The 21,511-nt window shown below is 39.8% G+C and overlaps 4 protein-coding genes across 7 annotated transcripts; 2 read left to right on the top strand and 2 right to left on the bottom strand.

The window, feature by feature from the left end:
* The first annotated feature begins 83 nt into the window (after positions 1 to 83).
* On the top strand, positions 84 to 13,710 carry LOC128873131 (activating transcription factor 3). 2 transcript variants are annotated; one of them, XM_054116456.1, is made up of 4 exons: positions 84 to 819; positions 9,747 to 9,951; positions 10,361 to 10,497; positions 11,112 to 13,710. In XM_054116456.1, exons 2-4 carry the CDS (start codon positions 9,768 to 9,770, stop codon positions 11,544 to 11,546), a joined length of 756 nt encoding a protein of 251 aa, XP_053972431.1. In that variant the 5' UTR covers positions 84 to 819; positions 9,747 to 9,767; the 3' UTR covers positions 11,547 to 13,710. The 2 variants fall into 2 exon arrangements, with proteins under 2 accessions (XP_053972431.1, XP_053972429.1); XM_054116454.1 differs by having other exon boundaries at positions 123 to 819; positions 9,747 to 10,005.
* A 649-nt stretch (positions 13,711 to 14,359) lies between these two features.
* Positions 14,360 to 15,360, bottom strand: LOC128873135 (protein transport protein Sec61 subunit gamma). 2 transcript variants are annotated; one of them, XM_054116460.1, is made up of 4 exons: positions 15,223 to 15,360; positions 14,799 to 14,905; positions 14,616 to 14,718; positions 14,360 to 14,552 (listed from the first exon to the last, which is right to left on the bottom strand). In XM_054116460.1, the coding sequence occupies exons 2-4, from the start codon at positions 14,890 to 14,892 to the stop codon at positions 14,543 to 14,545; spliced, it is 207 nt and encodes a 68-aa protein (XP_053972435.1). In that variant the 5' UTR covers positions 14,893 to 14,905; positions 15,223 to 15,360; the 3' UTR covers positions 14,360 to 14,542. The 2 variants fall into 2 exon arrangements, with proteins under 2 accessions (XP_053972435.1, XP_053972436.1); XM_054116461.1 differs by having other exon boundaries at positions 15,127 to 15,256.
* A 157-nt stretch (positions 15,361 to 15,517) lies between these two features.
* On the top strand, positions 15,518 to 17,345 carry LOC128873134 (calcineurin B homologous protein 1-like). Its single transcript, XM_054116459.1, has 4 exons — positions 15,518 to 16,060; positions 16,135 to 16,398; positions 16,486 to 16,579; positions 16,652 to 17,345. Exons 1-4 carry the CDS (start codon positions 15,994 to 15,996, stop codon positions 16,794 to 16,796), a joined length of 570 nt encoding a protein of 189 aa, XP_053972434.1. The 5' UTR covers positions 15,518 to 15,993; the 3' UTR covers positions 16,797 to 17,345.
* LOC128873126 (protein transport protein Sec23A) lies at positions 16,889 to 21,315 on the bottom strand. Of its 2 annotated transcripts, XM_054116445.1 has the most exons (11): positions 21,125 to 21,315; positions 20,722 to 21,004; positions 20,554 to 20,640; positions 20,217 to 20,463; positions 19,251 to 20,151; positions 19,035 to 19,188; positions 18,803 to 18,954; positions 18,544 to 18,718; positions 18,254 to 18,475; positions 18,042 to 18,062; positions 16,889 to 17,589 (listed from the first exon to the last, which is right to left on the bottom strand). In XM_054116445.1, the coding sequence occupies exons 2-11, from the start codon at positions 20,998 to 21,000 to the stop codon at positions 17,500 to 17,502; spliced, it is 2,328 nt and encodes a 775-aa protein (XP_053972420.1). In that variant the 5' UTR covers positions 21,001 to 21,004; positions 21,125 to 21,315; the 3' UTR covers positions 16,889 to 17,499. The 2 variants fall into 2 exon arrangements, with proteins under 2 accessions (XP_053972420.1, XP_053972421.1); XM_054116446.1 differs by lacking the exon at positions 18,042 to 18,062 and having other exon boundaries at positions 21,125 to 21,314.
* Between the last annotated feature and the right edge of the window lie 196 nt (positions 21,316 to 21,511).

The raw sequence follows: 21,511 nt of genomic DNA, 5'->3' as shown, positions 1-21,511 counted from the left end.
GAAAGCTCAACGCAAATTAATAGTGCACACCGCGCTAATAGTCGTCTATTACCATCGCTTCTATTCTCCATAAATTCTATTCTCCACCCACCCTAATCGAGATACGCTATTCACCTGTAACTGTAAGAATACGAACGAACCTTGTTCCAGTTACTAGTAGTAACTTTTGCATATTTCATCGAATTACTTTCCTTCGAAAAAAACGAGTTGAATTTTTCCGAGTATGTACTACAAATATATAAATATGCCGACTATTGCCGAGAATAAGAATTATAAAAAAAAAAAAAACAAAATGAAAAGTGTTTTTACAGAGTTTAAATATGAAATAACGAGACAAAGAAACACCCTTAAGCATCTTTCACGATATCGTCATAAATGAACAATGCTAGAAGCGAGGGAAAGGGACGAAAGTAAGAATGCATAGGAACACTCTGTATGTGTAGTACGGTTGATCGTAGCGCAACACGCGGCTGAAATGCCGGCAGAGTGCGGACCGAGGCGAGGGAGCGTGTAACGTGTATTCCCTGACAGTTTCATGTCAACAAATGTCGTGCCCGCAGCCCGCGGAGTCGCGCCCAGCAATGAGCCAGGCCTGTACCAGAACTCGCGGCATATTCGCGAGATGAACCAATCGCGTAGCTCGGTCACGTCATCGTCGGCCAATCGGTATCGTTGTTGGTGGCGACGGTTGCTAAAAATAGCTCGTATATATCTAGGCCGGCCGCGACCGCGAATTATCCACAGTCGTGCGCCGGCAGCCGACGAAGGAGGGCGGTGTTGGGCGTATCGGAGCGCTGTGTTGTCGTTCGCACTGAAAAGGTAGGACTCGTGCATGCACTGAAAACCAACCGTCTTCTCTGTACGTAATAAAGTTCTTTGTAGGTCGAGACGAGTACGAGGCTATTCTTGTAATATAGTTCGAGGGTGTGATAACGTGTGTCGTGTCTGGCAGGCTGAATTTCGTTGGGATTCTCGCTATGGTTGGATTGTCACGCGTTTTTCAACTTATGGGACTAGTGGCATTCGTTTTTTTTTTCTCTCTTTTCTTTTTGCAACACGCTTACTCTTTGCATCGACTTTGGAGTACGCGTGTGCATCGTTTAGTTTTTTTCCAGAATGACAGTTTTTACAATGTCTCCCGGTGTATATTCTGGAATCCTCATTTACGTTTGAAATATTATCGTCGGATTCGTTATCAAAATCGAATAGAATGCTCGTAATCGAGAAACAGATATCGAAACGATCGGCGATAATTTTCTATCGTCGAAACACCGCGAAGCTTGAGTTCGCAACTATTCAAGGTCGTACGACTACCGAGCGGAGCTTTATTACGAACATGTTGCATTATTACGGCAAGAATCGAGGGAAGAATATGTTAAATGGTACGTTTGCTTCGCGGCGCGAGTACATTATAAACTGTTGCTCTTCGTTTTTAACCTATTCCGATTCTTTGTTTTCACTCGAGGCACGTATGCTATTTCTTTTTGGTTAACTCGAGAGTGATAGCAGGGAGAATCTAGTTTCTCTCTGGTACGTTTGATTAACTTCGAATTATATTTCACGATTCTTGTACGGAATTCGCGGTAAAGCTAGTTCGCCCGTGGTTCATGAATATGAAGTTGGCCGTAAAGTCGATTATCGGTTACCGTGTTCACGCGATACCACCGAAACCGTCGAAACAAGATTCGCGTTTACAGACACAAGTAGACCGAGAAAAGGCTTGATTTGTTCGCGTTGTTACTATTCGGAAAATACGTTTTGGGAATTTATCGAGAGACAGTGGACTCGTGACACCCGAGAATCAACTCGCGATAATGTATGATTAGTGTCACGGAAAACATCTGGTGTAGTGGGGAACCTTAAATATAGCAAGACACAGAACATTGGCAACATTGTGGCGAATCTAGCAAGGACTATATGTATATGCTCTCGCACGGTACCAATGTTCACGATTGCACAATACTTTGCTTAAACTAAACATTTGCGCAGGGTTACATCCTTTCGGCTTTGATTTTTCAATGAAATGTTTTGATCGCGGTGCAGATATGTCGACAATGAGAAATTGTTGTCGAGTTTTCGCGATCGTTCGAACATCTTTCCGTCTACGTAAACGAAAGTATAATGTTTACGTTGGCATGTAAAGTGGAGTTAAGTAGGATCACGAATAACTGTAATCATAAAACCTCATATTACGACAGTTTAACCGTTGAGTACGTTTATTGCGAACAACTCAGTGTTTATAGAAATGCATGTTCGTAAGCGAACATATTTATACGAAGGAAAACAAACTTTGCGTGGAACATAACATTCGTCCAAGTTGCTTTCTATTTCAATTTTACGCGTTATTTTTATCCTTCGTAACGATGGAAAATCGTATTTCTTAAACGATTTACCATTGAATGTCCGTGGTCGACAAAAATATTAGTACAAACGTTTCTCGCAGTAATAATGTTTTATTATTAACAAGTAAACCGACTCGTGCGAATCTCTTCAGAGGTTTCCGTTCGCGCAGCCACGAACCTTAAATGTTTACTTTCGTTTGTAAACTTCCTCCGCGGTTGATAACCATTATACAACAATAATCTTATCTTTGCATTCACTACGCAAACGTCAATCCATCCACGGCGCAACACGTTGGACGCGATAATTAATTACAATGTTGTACCGTTGCACACCGTTTTCCGGTGGAGTGTCTACAGTGTTGAGCATTTTTTAAATTGAACAATTATCGGCGTCCGGTTGGTCCACGGTAAGGATACCTCGCTGTTTCGCGACCATGACCTTACTGACATTTAATTCATAGATCGTCGTCGGCTTCGAAACTCGCCCGTACAGGATCTGCACGTGTGTCAGATAGCGTGCACATTTCCATAAGTCCGAAGGTCATTAAATATTGCAACTAGGCGAATAGCTTTGCTCCTCGGTGGTGCTTTTTTTTTTTTATCTTTATCTCGCTTTCGGAAAATCTTTTTCTCCGTGTTGGTTCTCTTGAAATTTTACGATACGCAGTCTTTTCGAAACGTTTCAATTATTACGTATCTACCACGTGCAAGGAAAACGGTGGCGCGTATAAAAGCTTTGCGATGATTTATCATCGAGGGGCAAGCTCGTTCGTTCGATCGCTCGCTCGAGTCACCTTCTTGCACACAGCTGATTACAAAGTCGAGAGATGATATAACTGGATTTGCAAGTTGTCATGGTGAAAGAGTGAGAGGTGCTCGGAAAAAAGGGGCTGGTGGGGGAGGCCATTATTGCTCAAGGGCGTCAATGTACCGATTGAATTTAAAATGGTAATATGCATCGCAAAGAAATGGCGGTAAGAAGACGGATTTCTGTTGCGCGGGAACAAAATATTAACCTCCTCAGCCTCTCGTCCAATTATCGTGGTCTGTTTACGAAAATTGTTTTCAAAAATCTAGATGTCACGATGCTCGTTCTTCGCATTTCCACGATTTTATTTTCGGTCTTACAGCAACAAGTTGCGAGCTGAAGTTAGTCGGCGGTCGGTTCGCGACTTTGTTCTTCAACGGTATGAGTTTTACTAGGAATTGCCTCGCATCGTGGTAAGACAAACGATGCACAATATTGTCGTTCTTAATTCATCGCGGACAACCAACAACAAATCTGTGTCACTTTAGAGATCAAAGCGAAGTCGAAGTGTACGACGAACGACGGCTGGCCATACACCGTGGATTGCTTCTTTAATATGTTCCTGTAACGCTTGCGGGACGACGACACCAGACGATTGTAAATAACGCTGGCATACTTGTAATATCGCTAATAATATTTCCAGCCTAGGCTGAATTACCAGTCTCGTCTTACGAAACGAGAATTCGTAAAACTATGGAACGCGCAGTTGATGATCGCAGAACCAACGATAAAATCATCTACTAATCTTTCTACGCCCGTCTTTATTTTCAGTCGACTATGTTTCTATGTTTCCGTGGCTTACTATTCTTTCGTACGATGACAAAATGTGACTCGTGTCTTCCAACGACATTGACAGTTTTATCGTATTATGTGGCAAGTGTCAGCTGTTTGACATCTGTGAACATCGATTCGGTAAAGTCTCTTATCGTTTTAATGAGAGGCTTGGAAGAATCTAGGATATTTCGGTTCACGCGTCGTTTATTTACAAATTGGTAAGAAAAGTGAATCGGTCGTTTGTACAGGATCTCCGAAAGACTCCACTATTCTAATATACTTGTTCCACTTGTTGCTTGCGCGTAACATTTTTCCGGGCATTTCCAGTTATTTTCGTCGCCGCCTATTTTCACGCCTCTGCACCTTCCGACGCGACGCGACGCGACGCGTTGTTTATCGTTCGCTCTTTCTCTCTCCTCCTCTCGTGCACGCGTGTTCGCACTCGCGAGATATCGATGGTGAATTTGGAATTCACACGAGTAAGATTTTTGCTAGCGCGCGCACTTGTTACGCAATCGGCGTTCGTTCGCGCGAGCAGAGAGGAGCAGAAGGTAAGACGCAAGCTGGATTTCGAAGCGTCCGCGTCTGCATCGATTGCACGTGCTCGGCGGTCAAAAAGTTTCGTGTTGGCTGAAACTTGTCTCGCGATTTGGATCTCCAACCGAACAGAGAGACACGGCGACGACATTCGAGATGACAACGTCCTCGTGGAATCGCTCGTTGCTGAAATCGCGTGCAGAACGCGATTGGTAACGCGCGATTCCCGAGACAGCCAGTTTACAACGGAACGCGTATCCGATGATCAAACGTTCAAGTGGGTAATCGATTTCGTTGAAACAGCAAGAAAATCTAGGTAACGTCGTTTACCCAAACTCCTACAAAACATTGCCACCAACGTCGCGCACCGGAACTTAGTTTCTTACGAGTTTCCGTCGGCGTTGCTGGCAACGGGTCTCTGAGATGTCGTAGCTCTTACTTATCGTGAAACGAATAGTTACGCTGTAAATTTGAATAATCGCGTGAAGTGGTGTTGTTGTCCTCTGAAGAGTCTTTAGAAACCGACGCGTATCCCTTCTTTTGGAAAATCCGGATGCTCTCTGCGGAGTTCGTTCGACAGGTGTTGAATTACGAAATGATGGTTAGAGGCGGTGACACACCGGGAAAATTACGCGAAGGATTGTTGCCGCACGAAATGGAATGTTCGAAAAGGATTGTTCTGCCTTTAACGTGTCATCGAAAGAATCCGTCGTTCTATCCTAGTACCGTTTCGAACGTGTGGACGGGTACAGGGAATCATCGATTAACGTTTTCCGTCGAATTTTATACTTTCTTGGAGCCTCGTGCTTGGAAGTTTGTACGCCATTCCGTTGTCCGCGTCGGCGTCGTCTCTCGGAACACGAATTCGCGCCCGTATGTCGAGAACGATTCCCCAAGAAGGGAGAACGTTATGCGGGTTCGGGAGACATCAATCTCCATTAATTGTTCCTTTCCTAACCGTTTCTTCGAAAGATCGTGGATCGTGGATCGTCGAGGCAGTCTAGAATCGGGTCGAGCTGTTAGTTTTGAACGTTGTTTGACTAATTCGCGCGACTTATCAGAGTTTCTCTCCGAGTAACTTTTCGTTTTAGGCTAATATCGACGATGATTAATCGAGTAATAATTATTGCACGGTACACCCTTTATTGACCCGGGGATTGTACGTTTACGAGGGGTCACGGAACGTAAGTTTGGTTCGTACGATTTTCTTTTTTCTCGTGTAGTTCCAGGCGGTCGCGCGACAGTCATAGACGAAACGTACACAAACCGGCCACCGTATGTAAATTACATGCCGACGGCAACGAGCGTGTGGTCGCGTTACGAGCGGACAGGAAGCATAAATTTCGTTGCGAACGCCAAACATAGCGCGGGAAGAGCGTTGCGTAGGATACTCCAGGACAGCTCGGTGTCTTCGACAATTGACATTCGGCATTCACCGGGTTCGATGGATCCCTCCAAGTCTACTCAATCTTACAATGAAATTATCTAGTTTATAAAAGTAAAACATGGCTAGCCGCGGGTAATTGATTGTTGTCGCGTTTCAGGGCACCGGTAAAGTAATTTGCCGTAATTAAAGTCGTATAATGGGGACAGATAGTGCCGTAATGGTCCCCCTGTTCCCTCGTCCCCGGCAGAGCTCGTTGTTTCACTTTCGCCGATCTTGCCGGATGTCTATGCGAAATTAATTTTGTGTTATTGTTTCGATGGCTCGTTTTACTCCCGATGAGACTTGCATTCCGGACAATTGGCTATTTTGTATCGACGATCGAACGCGTATGTAGTACAAAAGACATCCGTAGGAATTAGGCCGCCCACGCTTATGTCGACGACCGTACCGAAAAAGCACGATAAAAGCTTTTTCTGGCTAGATGGACATCGGTTGCGCAAGTTCCCTTGCACTCTCCTTCCCCGTCGGCGTCGACTCGTATCGTGTGTCTCCTTTCACGCATCCCTTGGGCTATCCTTTATTTTGACGTTCTTTCTCATCAACGTTCACTGTTTTTTCCTGTCTTTTCCATAAACCGTTCTCACCATTCGAGGAGTTTGATTCGAACTTTATCAAGAGCTTCATCGGTCTCGTTGAACGCACAGTATGTAGCTTCGTAACGCATGCTGTGTCAAACGCGAGTCATAAATACACCAGCAACGATATATCGGCCCCCTTTTCGAAAAGCGTCGAGACGCTCCGAAAATTCCGGCAACGCGTCGTCTTTCGCGCGAACAGACCAGCTGGCGATTAATCTTTCTCCGATCCTCCTTATTCTCACGAACATGTGCCGCGGCTTTCGCTAGCGATAGAATCGAGTTTGATACGAACTCGCAAATGTTTACGCGTCCGTTGTCGCGTCATTTGTTTACGAATGCTCGTTAATCGTTTCATCATCATTTCAACTATTCGTTTCAGCGCCGATCGGAATGCGACACAAGAGCATCTTTATTATTTTGAACGTATAAACAGTGCCGCGAGGCGTGCGACTCTCCTCGTCCTTTGCGAACAGCCAAAAACTTCCAACCCCTTCGATCGGTATAAAATTACCTTGAGAATGTCAACAGTGCTCCGAAAGCCAACAAAGGTTCCACTGTGCGCGAGTTCGAGAGCGCTGTGGCTCGGTTCTATGTATCTGGCGATAAAGTCGATAAAGTTTCCGCTGCCGGCACGATTTTGTCGCGCAAGAGGGGGAACGTGCCCCACACGAAAAACACGTCACGCAACCACGACACAATACCCTCGACCAGAACAGTCCCTACGAATCGGAAGTGTGCTTATTATTAGGCGGTCACTCTACGAATAGCTTCGGTGCACCTTGACGCAAAATAAACCATGCTGCGTTTATAATTTTTCCCCTCGCCTCTCTCCCTCTCACTGTTCGCCTCCGAGGATTACTATTGGACGTAGTCGGTTAACATCGATACGATAACGATATCGTGGCAGGCGGGACTCGTCACTTTATTTTTCAAATTTTAGTCCCGGAATATTTCGTATAAAAGTAGAGTCGAGTACGACGCGTAATTCCAAGGTAATCGTATCTCGCGCCTTTCGCACTCTCCCCTGAAAGAAAGAATAAAAAATAAATGTGTGAATAGAATTACACATTTCAGCGATATAATTCGGCACAGTTGTAAAATCTTTCAACGAGAGATCAGCCGAATACCGAAGCGTTCGTGGCATACATCAAAATCAAACGGTTTCTATTTATACGTTTAACAGCGTGCAGTGGCGACGGCTTCGATCGGACACCTGTTCCCATTCAAACAAACACGATTCCCCGATTATTATTTCAATCTGTTGCATCGATTCCACGGCTTTATATAAGTGACCGATTAAGCGAGCATATAGTTGTATCGTGTATCGTATACCCTATCATCTTTACCACCGTTATTTTTGTTAGTCCTGCAACGATCGTTATAATTTCCTATAACAGATTCGCAAGAGCAGACTCTTGGTTCGAAATTCCTTGCGGCAGTAATAATAAAAAAAGAAAACAGATAACTTTCGCGCAGTTGAACGATTAATTATCTCTTTCTTATCTTTCTTCGTATTTGTTTCGTTTCGCTCGAGGAAACAAAATACATATAGGAAAATATACGAGACCGCGGATTGTGTAACGCGACGAAAGCGGAAAGATAAAAGAATTGTTCGGTCAGGTAGCAAAGTATCAGAGTCGATTACCTTCCGATAACGTTTTACCATCGCGTAGAACGATGGGTTGGCCAACCGTGATCGACGAGCGAGGATCGCGCAAGTAATAAACCAATATCTCAGGTCGCGCAAAAATCCGCAGCGATGATGGTACGAGCGTTAAAAGCTTGTCAATTCTCGTCAAAAATACACGTCGACGTGCGCGAACGCAGGCGCGCGTCTGTTCTGGCGTGTCCTCTAAAAAGGAACCGTGCCGTGCGTTCTCCAGCCCAGGCTAGAGCCGGCCGGTTTGTTTTCAGGCATCGAATTCTTCGGCTGTGCTCCGTCCAAGTTGCCCAACCTCCTCGGGAGGACCTCCTTCTTTCTCTCTTTCTCATTCACTTTTTCTCAGCCTGCCAACTCTCGATGCACAAGTGTGCGCGCGTGGTTATATGTATAGTACGTGTGCACGTGAGAGCCACGTTTCGTAAGAATTTTATCGTTCCGTATTCGGAGCCTAATGCCCTTGCAACTCCTCCTCCGTAGCCTTCTATGGTTCCTCCTCCGCAGCCTTCTATGGTTCCTCCTCCGCCGAGTCTTTCGCCTGCTGCTGCGGATCTCCTCGATTGCTTCTTCGCATTTTCGTGGAGGCTGGTTACACTTTCTAGCGAGAAAAAAAGAATGGACTTCCTCGGACCGGATCCGAACCGCGGTCAGAAGCTGCGACGATGAGCCTTTCTGCCAAAGGCGTTATTCCCACTGACCTATATACCGCAGAGGAAGATGTTCCTCGCGGTCTCGTACGTGGGCGCCAACTGTACGAAGGAATCGATAAATCGATCGAAAGATCAGAGAACGATATGGGGCCGCCTCGCCGCGCCGCGCAGTCGAATTGAAATTAATGGTTTATTCGTTTCGATTAGTTATCGGATCCACGAAGATCGATACATTTCTAACAAAAATTGCTTGCAGTTCAAATCTTATACAGATTTTGGAGACGATACTTGAAAATGAATTTTTATCGTTGTTATTATCAAACTGTTTGGTAACGTCGATGTCGTTGAACCATGACTGGTGGCATATCTAACGCAATACTTGAATCTTTGACGATTGACGAAGGCCAGTTACACACCGTGGCGTCGATAACGATCTCTGGCTTCCTGTTTCGTTATCAGAGTACCGCGATTCAATCTGAATTCCTCTTTTGTTCTCACATGGATCCGTGCTCGATAATTGATGCATCAAGGTCGTATAAATAATTCCAAGTCAAACAATTTCCTTCGATTTCCATCTATAACGAACGAATAGGGAACGATGTAATTTACGGTTGATTAAAGTTGATTTGTCGCAATTAATTTTATCCCTCGGGAAAACCACAAAGAAGGATATCGTATTATCAACGCACAACGTCCAAAAATCGCCGAGAATTGCAGATATAAAGTAGCCACAGATCAGTGAGGTTTCGCTTATCAGCGAGAATTATACCAACGATAACGTAATATCCATACGAAATATTTTTCTTTGAAGATGGAAGATAAGAAATCGAAGAAAGTATTTCAATACCGATGAATAATACCAGTAAAAATCGAGTAACTGTAGGTCCCCGGTTAACGATCGATATGTATCGACCGGCTAATCTTATCGACGCTCTCTGTTCTTGTTCCAGGTTAAATGGTAATAACAGACCATGTACAACCTGAACGTGAACGTGAATCCTAGTCCAGCGGCTGCCGCGGGTCTTCTCGGTGTCGCGGCGGCCGAGGTCACGCCAAGGACACCGGAAATTGTAAATTCCCTAATCGCTATGACCAATCCCTTCGAGGGTTACACGAACGAGAAAAGCAGGGACCGTACGGACTCGACTAGCAGCGGTGAGCCGAGCCCACCGAGTGTTCAGCACACCTGTAGTCAGCTCATTAAAGAAGGTACCCATCCGGTGGTGGCCTTGATGATCCTACCGGGTCGCGTCTCCATGGTTTCTTTTGTTTCGTCTCTCGAATCTCACGGTTCCAAGGCTGTCCCGGCCTTGTCACCGTCTTAATAACCAACTCTAGTTTCTAAAGCCACAATTAGACCTCTCTATCCCCTTATTTAACTTCTTTCAAATTTTTATTACGATCACTTTTTTTCTGTTCGATCCAACATTGCTCGATACAGAACGACAGAAAAATATCGATAAACGAAGTATATTCAATTTTCCACACGTGCAAAACACTTTTGGGAGTATATCCCAACGAGCTTGGGATTCGTAATTGACGCTTTCGTATATAAAAATTATAGGATTGAAGTTGACGCTCCAAACGAAGAGGCGAGCCAATGGAAGCGGGGATGACTCCAAGAAGAGGACGAAAAAGGAGGACGGCAGTGCGGACGACGAGGAGGAGGACGAGGGGAGCAACAACAACAACCGCGGTGGAGTAAGAAATCCTCACATACTGTTCTCGTTAAAACGATAAAACAGTCGTGACGTCGGGCGATTGCGCTGTAAGTCGGCGTTTCATCGATTTCAAGGGTTCTCGAGTCGACCGAGTCCTTCTTGATTTCCAGCCGGATATTCCTTGTATTCTCGACTACTTCGATCAAGCAATAGTACACATTACATTATCAACTCGAATGACAATTTCCAAAAAATAAAGAGCCGCTATATTAAAAATAATTTCACGGTAAAGTCTTTTTCTTTTCATTTTAAACGTAAATGCTGTTGTGCTAAAAAGTATAGAGAAGTAATTCTATGTATAATCTCTGTACAGTGGTAGGAAATGCCGAGTATCGTTATTTTCATAGATAAACGAGATGATACGTAATTCGTGTAACAACTTATGAAAAAATAGAGCTGGAAAATTCGCGGAGCGTACGCTTACCCGTCTATGTCTTGACTAACGAACCTTACCTTTATTTCATTAAATTTTGTCGTCGTTCATTTTCCTACACTTGTATTGCCAAGTGGCCCTTCGGGAATATAACGTCTCTATAGTGATTAACGCCTCGTAAAAGCAAGATTAATATAGTAAACGGCGTGCAATCCTTTCAGCTGACACCGGAGGACGAGGAAAGGCGCCGAAGACGACGCGAAAGGAACAAAATCGCCGCAACCAAGTGCCGGCTGAAGAAGCGTGAGAAGACGGTGATCCTGGTACAGGAATCGGAGATCCTCGAAACGCAAAACCATGACCTAAAGTCACAGATACAGGAGCTGGAGACGCAGAGGCGCAGGCTGGTGGACATGCTGAGCCTCCACGGACCGACATGTCTGAAGCAGGGTGCTTCGGATACTTCTTATCAGCAGTTCGCGGAACCCGTGCACCTACCTAGTTACCAAGAAAACTTTGTGCAACCTCCGCCAGCGTTGAACCAACCTCAGAATTGCGTTACAGAGTACCCGGTGAAAGTGGAAGAGTACGAGGGTGATTTCTACCGACAGGGAAGCCCTTATGTGCCAACCTCGGATTCCGGTTGTACAGTTTAGTAGTTTTATCCATTATAAGTGATCCCTGCCGCCATTTTAGGGAGCAATCTCTGAGGAGGTTTAGGTTTACCGGTCTGCGATGACCCTGGTTGTATGCATTCCAAGAAGACCTCGGAGAACTGAAACATCGATAACAGTTGGAGAATATGTTATCCAGAAAACATTTGGAGAGTCTCGTGAATGTCCTTCTTGTTGGATCTCCCTTGTCATGTCCGGTAAACCAGACTCTCCTAGATCTCCTTCCCTCCTCTGTTAATTGCAAGTCTATAGCTTATAAGTTGATTAATGATTACGATAACATCATTTCGCGCTCCCTTTTCCTTCTTATCCTTTTTCTTTAACGTCTTATAGTAGGTTCTTTACCTACTCGTCTTCCCTCTCTCCTTTTCTTTTTTTTTTTAACATACACCTTTATACTCGGAACGTTCAACGTAGAACGCTTGAAGACATTCCTTGAAAGTAATCCTTTTTTGAAAGTAAGTAACCAATTCCTTGAACATAAGTACTGTGACATTCTAAGGTATAATTAATATGTATAATCGACAACTGTAAGACAGAAACGTATCACTTTTGTAGCGCTCTAGATGAGCGAAGCTGAGCCTAGTTGTCGGACGTTAGTTTTTGAAGAAGAACCTTGTAAACGGATAGAAAATTCTCTATAATGCCTAATGTTATATGGAAAAAATATTCTTGAAAAGAAAGTTTTACTTCTGTCAACTATGATGATCTTTCTACGACGCTAAGTCGAAACAAAGCGCGAAGAGAAAGAAAGTCTACGAGCGCTACCAAAGTGCTTTCGTTCACGTGAAAGTCGAGAAAACTTCTTACAAATTGCATCGCGTTAGTGCCGTTATTTTTTACGTGACCATTTCTCGATTCACCAGTGAGAGATGCCTTTTAAGCATGTAAGTCTTCTGATATTGATTACAATTATCATATTGCGACGCGATTACGAGACGCGTTCAAAGGATACTTATAATTATACGAATAATCGAATGATATTTAATATTATACATGTGCATATTTTATACAGATACATATGTTATATATTTACACTTACAAACACGCACATATATATGTGTGTTTATACATGTATATATATATATATATACATATGCGCGCGCGTCATTAAAATTTAATGAACACTTAATTAATCTGCAATTAATTGTTTCATTAATATGACAAGAGCCGAACGACATACCTCAATTGTGGGTAGTTACCCTCCCTCGGTGCGTTTGTGGTGAAAATTAATTTTTAATCTCTAATTCTACCTTTACGTAGTGACTCTGGCCGTGTAATTATTGAAATTTTAATTATTGAATTATGCAGCGTGTACATCGACTGACAGTGATGCGAGAGAATGCCAAAGAATCATCGGAGACATTGGTCAAAGTAAAAGAACGAGATGTTATATTTTTGTTATCCATATATCAGTGAAGAGAGAGCTTGGCAAACGCACTTTGGGCTACGCTTAAACGTTCGTGCAATTTATGAAAGCTAGTTTAATAGTGAAATGCTTCGAGTCTTTGGACTAAAATGCTTTTCAATCTCGGAATGTTACCGCCAGTTTATCTAACAAAGTGGAAGATTTTTCCTGCACTTCGCGAGACAGAAGTGAGACAGAAGTCTTCCTCTTGTTTTACTTCACAGTATGCGATTTAAAAAATTAATCCATTTGTATTTAGATTTTATACTAAATACACATGCTAAATAGAACGAGTACCTGCGACAAATATATCACTTCTAATCGACTTCTTACGCGTACAAGTATGCTACTCGTTTGTGTTTATTAATATTTTTGAAGGTGAACAATGTATAAAATACAGAATATAAATGGATTAAATATCTACGAATGTTATGTATGTTGTAAATGCGCAAGGACAACCGTAAACACGCAACAGTCACACACGTGTGGTGCTACATATACATACATACATATATATATATATATATATATTTGCTTTTTATATAAATTTTATTAAGTTGCCCGAAAAGAGTATTTAATAGTTTAATACACGTGTTAAGCATTAATGTCTATTTACTAATGCCGAGTTCAGAAAGAAATATCAGACATACTGAAATAGAGGTTATATTTATATGCAAATCTTTTTCTATTGCCGAAACTTTGAAGATTCTGAAAAAAGTAAAATTTGTATTAATTCAATCATCGTATCGAAAGAAATTAGTATTGGATTTATAAGAAACTTATCGCAAACGCGTATTGTCTAATTATTTCTCAAATTAATGTAATGCGCAGACTGTTCGAAAGTATTGCATTTTTTTAACTAAAAATATTCCGATTATGTGTGTAACGTACACTCAACAAGAATCATGAATGAAATTCACAATTCTTTGAAAATGTAGAATATATTTTAATAATTATGTTTGCTGTCCGATACATACTGCCATTATTAAAGTTTCAGATACTGTTGCTCATAGTATCTGGCTTATAGGTTCATCGTTTTAGTAAAGTGTATTAAAGTCTTTCTAGAGGATAAGCACAGAGTAACTTTAATAATACAATAGCGAGCAGTATATAAGATTTTATTTGTCGTAACAAAATCGTACTATCGTTTTTTTATTACCGAGTACCTGGCGATGGATTTCCATGCGACAGCTATTTTTCCTTAGGAGAAATGTATTGAATTTATATTAGAAAAATGGCTGACAAAATTTTACTGTAACCCAAGAAAAAATTTTATTCTTAAAATAAAAGTGCCTTCAATACTAATATCCATTTACCACTCTCATTTCAAATTTACTTTTAGAGTTTAAAAGGAGTTCTATAAAATATTTTAGATGAATAACAAAGGTGCATCTTATATGCTCATTTTATTATAAAATTCATTATAATGATATATACACACATTCGCATACTTCGATCACAATCCAGAACGGAATACATTGTTTTGCTTTATAAATAAAGATACACATAACAGGGAACATGGGGGAGAAATAGCCTTATCAAATGGTAATTGTATCTATTTAACGTCAACTTATGAACCCCTAAAACATATAAATAATTTTGTAAGTACAAATTATTTAAATAAAAAAATTAGATTTACTTACACAATGATGTTGTTAATTGGGATGTGTATTAGTTTAACAAAGAATCCTATGAAACCCATTATGCAAAAACCGATGGCTGTTGCAATAGCAATTTTCTGGAACTCTGAGAAAGATCGTACGATAAGTTGAAATTATTTTAATTTAATCCTTAGAGAGTCAACAAATATTTTTCTCAAGTCTTACCTTTTCTGTCAGGCTTGGTACATCGTTTGATAAGACGAATACTGTCTTTCGTAAATTGGCGTGCTGGCTCTGTGAGTTTCTTTACTTGATCCATTGTATTTGCAAAACTGTAAATGAAATAAAATTCACAGTCTAACTACAGGCGTTTGCCAAATTTTATATAATTGGAACATTCGAATGCAATCGACGTACAAATTTACACGAACTATGTGCAAAATACGGATATCACGTATGTTCTAACAGTTATAGCGAATCACACGGATTATATTGGAAGCATTTCAAAGCGCGTAGATATCTAATTTTGTACTCATTAATAACAGAATATAACCTGCAGGTAATAATGAATGTTAATTGTTTCAACGCTCACGATTTTTAATTCAGTTTAACGTAGAAAAAGATCGATCGCCAGTAATATGATACTCACGTTGTGTGTCACTGGTAAACTCTTTACAGTGTTTGACGTATAAAAGCTACTCTCGGCAAGATTTAAGACGCTACGTGGACGCTACGCAGCTACGCTGTAAGAACGTCACTTCCTGACCACTGACGTTGGAATCGAGACGTTGCACCGCGAACGCGTGTCACTTTAGTCTATTTGAAAAAGTTTACTCAAAATATTAAATTGTCCAATTAAAAGCACGAAACGAAGCATAAATAATTAATTTACGTGTACAAACGAATTTGAATAAAAGATTCATATAATGTTTCAATTTACTACACGTCGGTCCTACAGATAATCAAGACACAACGAACCAATCAACTTCTACTGCGAGACACATGATTTTATTTATAGAGTATAAAATCTTTAAAATTATGATAAGTTCCTAGAAAACAAAATTGTTTGTAATAGAGATTCTTTGTCTACTATTATATCTAATTTGATCACTTCAATTTTGATAGTTCTTGATTTACTCGACTGATAATATTTAGGATCTACTAAAAATCTTTTGCAATGTACTATGTATCAACCTTAAGATTTCTTTCTTATCATTATCAGTTACCTTGACACTCGTGATTAACCTAGCATCTGTCAGCCAGTCGTGGACCGGTCGTAGTCGTACTTTGACTGACTCGGGCTGACTTTGACCCCAAGGAAGTAAATATGAATTAGGATTAGGAATCGTATGTTAGGATTATAATATCGAACGTAAAATTAAAATATCTCGAAATTTTTTGATCGTGACATTTGAGAAACATGGGTAACAGGTCCAGTCTTCTTTTACGCGAAGAAGAAATAGCGCAAATCCAAGATGCCACTGGATGTAAGTTTTCCATTATTATTTGATTCGATTAATTTAGAAATGTAATACCAAGTTGTTATTTAACCTGATTGTAGTCACACCAAATCAAATTGAACGCTTATACAGTCGCTTTACGAGTCTAGACCGCGGAGATTGCGGGACACTTAGTAGAGAAGATTTTCTTAGAATTCCAGAATTGGCAATAAATCCTCTAGGTGAAAGAATCGTGAATGCTTTCTTTGAGGAAAGTGGCAACGATAGAGTCAATTTTCTACAATTTATGCAAGTCCTTGCTCACTTTAGGCCTATTAAGAAAAATAGTCCTAATCGGCTAAACTCTAGGCAACAGAAATTAAAATGCAAGTATAATAATGTTTCGAAAACAGAATATAAGTAAAACTTTATTAGTATAATATTTTAAACGCTATTTTCATTCTTATTTTTAGTTGCTTTCAAAATGTATGATTTGGATAACGACGATTTAATATCAAAAGAAGAGCTTTTAGCTATTTTACATATGATGGTTGGTGCAAATATAAGGTAATACACAGGTTTAACTATAATCGCTCTATAATAATAATAACGATGAATTTTAATAATTGGAACTTACAGCGAAGAACAGTTAACTAGTATCGCTGAGCGTACCATAGTAGAAGCTGATGAAAATGGCGATGGAATGATATCATTTGAAGAGTTTTGTAAGGTATTGGAAAGGACAGATGTAGAACAAAAAATGTCCATACGATTTCTTAGTTAATTTATTTCATTGTTTCTTATAATGCATAACTTATGATGCATTGGAAAGATGTATTAAAATTAATTGCGATTAATAATATTAAATGCAAAAAATAAATTTCTCATTTACAACTTTATTTATTCTATATAGAAAAAAATTGAACGTCTAGATTAGATATTTAATAATCCATTGAAAGAATAAGATGTTTATAAAAACAAAATATTTTAATTAATAAAACAAATATATTTGTGTATAATTATTATACTTTATAGTATATAAATTCTGTAATTATTACAGTTCTTTCAACCTACTGCTTACAAAGTCTAATACATGATTTGTTTACATGTCTTGTTACATTATTTATGATATTCCAAAAAATTATATTTATGACAAGAAATACCGTTGAAAAATAAGTTATTCTATCAATGAGACATTTTAAAAGTTGAACAACACGGAATATTTAAAATATGCATTACATTAATACTATGTACTTTATTTGTACACAAGTCATATCTTGACTTTGGAAAAAATAGTTGTCGAGGAATTATATTTAATTATGTATTCTCATTATAACCGCATAATTTCTGTATATATAAATCCTTACCATGCCTATTTTATCCTTATCAATAAAATGCAACTCAATACCGCATCACGAAGCTCACAGCATTTCTAAATTTTATTTAGACAAAATGATGAGGCAACATTGTTCTTTTATTACTGCAATTTAAGCTGTAGATGATACAGCCAGTTTTTTCAAATGCTCCATGAATACTTGTAAACTAACATCGTCCGTTAAGACGGGCGCTCCACTTTCCTAAATTAGAATAAATTGCAATTAAAAGTTGTAATCAATAATCGTTGAAGTAACAAGAAAAAAAAGCTCAAAAATCTAATTCCCGAACCAGTGAAAGCAAAACAAATAAAGATTAACCACAGTTTTCAATTGATAAAAGATTGTTTTCAGAGAAAAATGCTTTGACACTAATCACCAGTGAATCATGACAATAATATCGGTACAAGAATGTTAAACGCGTAACAGATCGATGTTTCAGTGCCTACAGTGTAAAATTCCGGAACAGTTGATATTGATTAGATATCTCAAAATTGTTAACTGTTAAAAGATATTATTGTAAAGAAATAAATATTTTATTGTAAAGCTACAATAAGATATCGACTGCTTAGATCATTTTCCCACGCGGTTCCATTACCAAAGCATTCAAAGCAAATGTAAAAAAGAATACAATTATCAAATGAATAGAAACACACCCCACTGGGTATCGGCATCCCCTGGTAGCAGGATCACGGTGACATAAAAAAATATTAGTAACATATGATTTATACGAACTTAATGTTCATGATGTATAATCGAAAATAAATATTAAATCATATAGTTTGATACGCGAAATATAAATATATTCAGCGTGGTATACGAGATGTATTCTATTAGAGAAAAATAATTTGAGGGAATCTTTACTTACCGCGCCATAAGCAAACATGTTATTATGAGTTTGACTTGGATTCACTTTACTCAGTAAAAACCTTGCTTGTGAACCACCTTGTTCGGTATCGATATATCTAGGCGCAGGAAATCTTCCAGCTAAAATTTCGGCGGCATCGTCAACAGGTGCCGCTAATAATTGTTGAAAATTTTCATATTCTGGTAAATCTTGGTATTTTAGTTGACGCCATTGTGCAATCGTCTGTAACCAATCGGCTAACGTCATAGTCGACTCTTATTACACTTTAAAGAAAATATGACAAGAATTACTTCTCCGTGGAATATAAGTATTTGGAAGAAAGTGTCCATCAACAAAATTCTGTCAGGTTGAATGGACGAAGTATCTAGTAAAACTGGCTCTGGTGGGCCACTAAATCCATAACTGTATAAGATTGGTTGCACCATTATCAAAGAATTTGTTAAATCTTCTCGCATGAGCATGTGCCTGTAATATTGCATTTATTATTTCATTAACGAATGTCATTTATCGAAACATGCATTTTAACCATTAAAGCATACGAGCACTCACCTGTAAAAACTGGTTTCATCGGGAGAATTGTTGAACACTTGTAAAAATTGCGATCTACGTAAGTGATACATAAATTGGGGATACAAAGAAAAGTTTTCCGCAAGCCTGAAGCTATTTGGATCGTCTTTCGCATATTCTCCAAACTTCTGGCACTACAACGACAACGTTTAAATAATAAGAGTTACTCGTACCATGCAATGTGTTAATTATATATTTTGTAAAGAACACTGACTAGTCTGATAAGCATACGATCGACCCATCTTAAGATATCTGGTCCATCGTCACTTTCCGCCCTAAATACTGCTAGACGCGACATGAGAACAGCAGCTGCTTCTTGGTCGAATCCAGCACTTATATGAAGTAAAGACGTTGACGCATCTGCCCAACTATAATCATGATGTAAATTTCAGTAATACTGCTTATTTGGTTTGTACACCGTCTTACTTACTTTCTGGCAATTGTAGTAACTCTGATTCTTCGTTGACCGCTACTGTGTTGATACTGTGTAATAAACTGAATGCAACCTCTTCCACCTTGTGGAATCGGAGCAGTGTGTTGATTCACAACCTCGAAAAATAATGCCGTAGTCGTGGACGGAGTAAGGGCACAGAATTTCCATTGAGACGTGCCGCCTAATCCTACTTCTTGCTCTCCGACGCTCGCGCTTTTCACACCCAGAGAAACGCAAGGGCCAATCGCTCCAGAAACTTTAATTTCCCGAGACGTTTTAACTTCTAACGTCGCGTTAAATGCCATTTTTAAATCACCTTTACTATCCTTAGCGAACACGCGTTGGAACGTTTGTTTAAACAAAGATGAATTAAAGGAATCACCCATAACCATGTGACCACCAGTGGAATTGCAACACTGTCTCATTTCTAACAGACCGGTTTGATCGAGAGCACACGAATAGATGTCTATTATATGTCCATTGGTTGCTGCCCGTGATGCGAGAGCATCGTAATGTTTAGTTGCTTTCTTCATATGCTTGGCATTATCTTTATGGATATCGTGATGCGATCTAATAGGTTGTCTTAAATCATCTGTTACAACTTGACCAGGTCCTTGAGAACAAGGTCCACCAATAAATAGCATTATTCTAGCTCCTGTATTAGCATAACTAGCTTCTAAAAGACCAGTAGCAACAGCCAGTGCAACACCGGTAGATCGTAATGGACGTTTCCCAGGGCCTACAGGCCATGGATCGCGCTGTAATTCCCCTAGAAGGTCTGTTAAACTCATATCACATTTATGTACGGGCTGTAAGAAACGATTCGCTGCTGGCAGTGGTTGAACACCAGTTCCTCTCTGTTGATTTGGGTTTTGTCCTGGTATCGGTCGACCTATGCCTATAACAAACAAAAATTAACACACTCTATGTCGCTTTACTCTTTGAAACAAATATAAAACATACCAAGCATGTCTTGAATTTGCTTTGGTTGTAGATCCTTGGTACCACGGAAAACGTAACTTTTACTGCATCCATCGCAACCTAATTCATGAACTTGTACCATTCTTCCAAATGTAACAAGACCGATGAGAGCATTCGGTGGAAGCAAAGAAAGTGACATTTGAAGGGAATCTTTAAGAGAACCCAATTCTTCGTCATCCATGCACGTATCCACAACCAATAAGAAAATGGGTGGCAAACATTGTGCTCTCTAAATGAAAATGATAAACAAATACAGAATGCTTTCATAAAGAAACTGATATTAAAGAGTATGTTTCTATAAATTTGAAATATTGCTTACCATTATAGTATACTCTATCGTTGAAAACATTGGAATAAGTTCAGCTGGCTGATGCTGCTCCGAAATAGCAGCATATTGTGGAGGAAACTAAAAATGATAAATGATAAAAATAAATTGTACCAAAGTGATCACGTTCAATCCTTGGAATGGTATAATTTTCTTTCTTACAGGATTCCTTTGAAAGCATAGATTGCACACCCATAGTTTAGCACGGTAATCCACTTGGCATAAAGGATTCAGTATTGCTCTACAAGTGGACCTTGTACATAAAACTGGATCGTATTGTATCTGTGGAAGATCTGGCCGTTCTTTGATAGGCTGATAAAGAGTTCCCAATGGTACAACGAGTCTTGTAGCATCGACACGAGACGAAGGCCAAACATTCCAGGTAAAACGTACACCATCTCGGTCTTCGTTTTGCTGAATAAAATCCTCGTACGTGGTCATGTTGCTACAATCACCACATTCCATTTGACAAGTGATTCGAATGACATTTAATTCACGTCATACAAACAGTTTTTAAATATGTGACAAGTAACAAGTTACGTCTGGTTTTCTAGGTTAAACATACCTGATCGGATTAACACGCAATTATCGTGAACAGTTGATTTCGTTATCGAAACGATTCGATGTAACCTTTGCTAACAAATTTTCATAATTACAGCATTATTTCACAAATAAATCCAAACGGCACGGTCTCACATTAATAGCACATTTCGTGCCATCATTGAGGCCACGTCACTTGGAGCTTTGGAAGAATAGTACAGCGCATGCGTTATCTGTTTTTTAATATTTCGTACACTATAGCTCACTGAATTGCACTGAACTATAGTAGAGTTTTAATACCAGTGGCGCCATCGGTGGCAAAACGCCCAACTTTTTAGTGAAAATAGTTTCCACTGTTTCTGTAAGATGGCGCCACTGAATGACTTTAATCAATAATTTTGTTATTTATCAT

The sequence above is a fragment of the Hylaeus volcanicus genome, chromosome 3 (genome assembly GCF_026283585.1).
Source record: "Hylaeus volcanicus isolate JK05 chromosome 3, UHH_iyHylVolc1.0_haploid, whole genome shotgun sequence".
Taxonomy (NCBI): Eukaryota; Metazoa; Arthropoda; class Insecta; order Hymenoptera; family Colletidae; genus Hylaeus; species Hylaeus volcanicus.
This window is presented reverse-complemented; position numbering and strand designations above follow the sequence as displayed.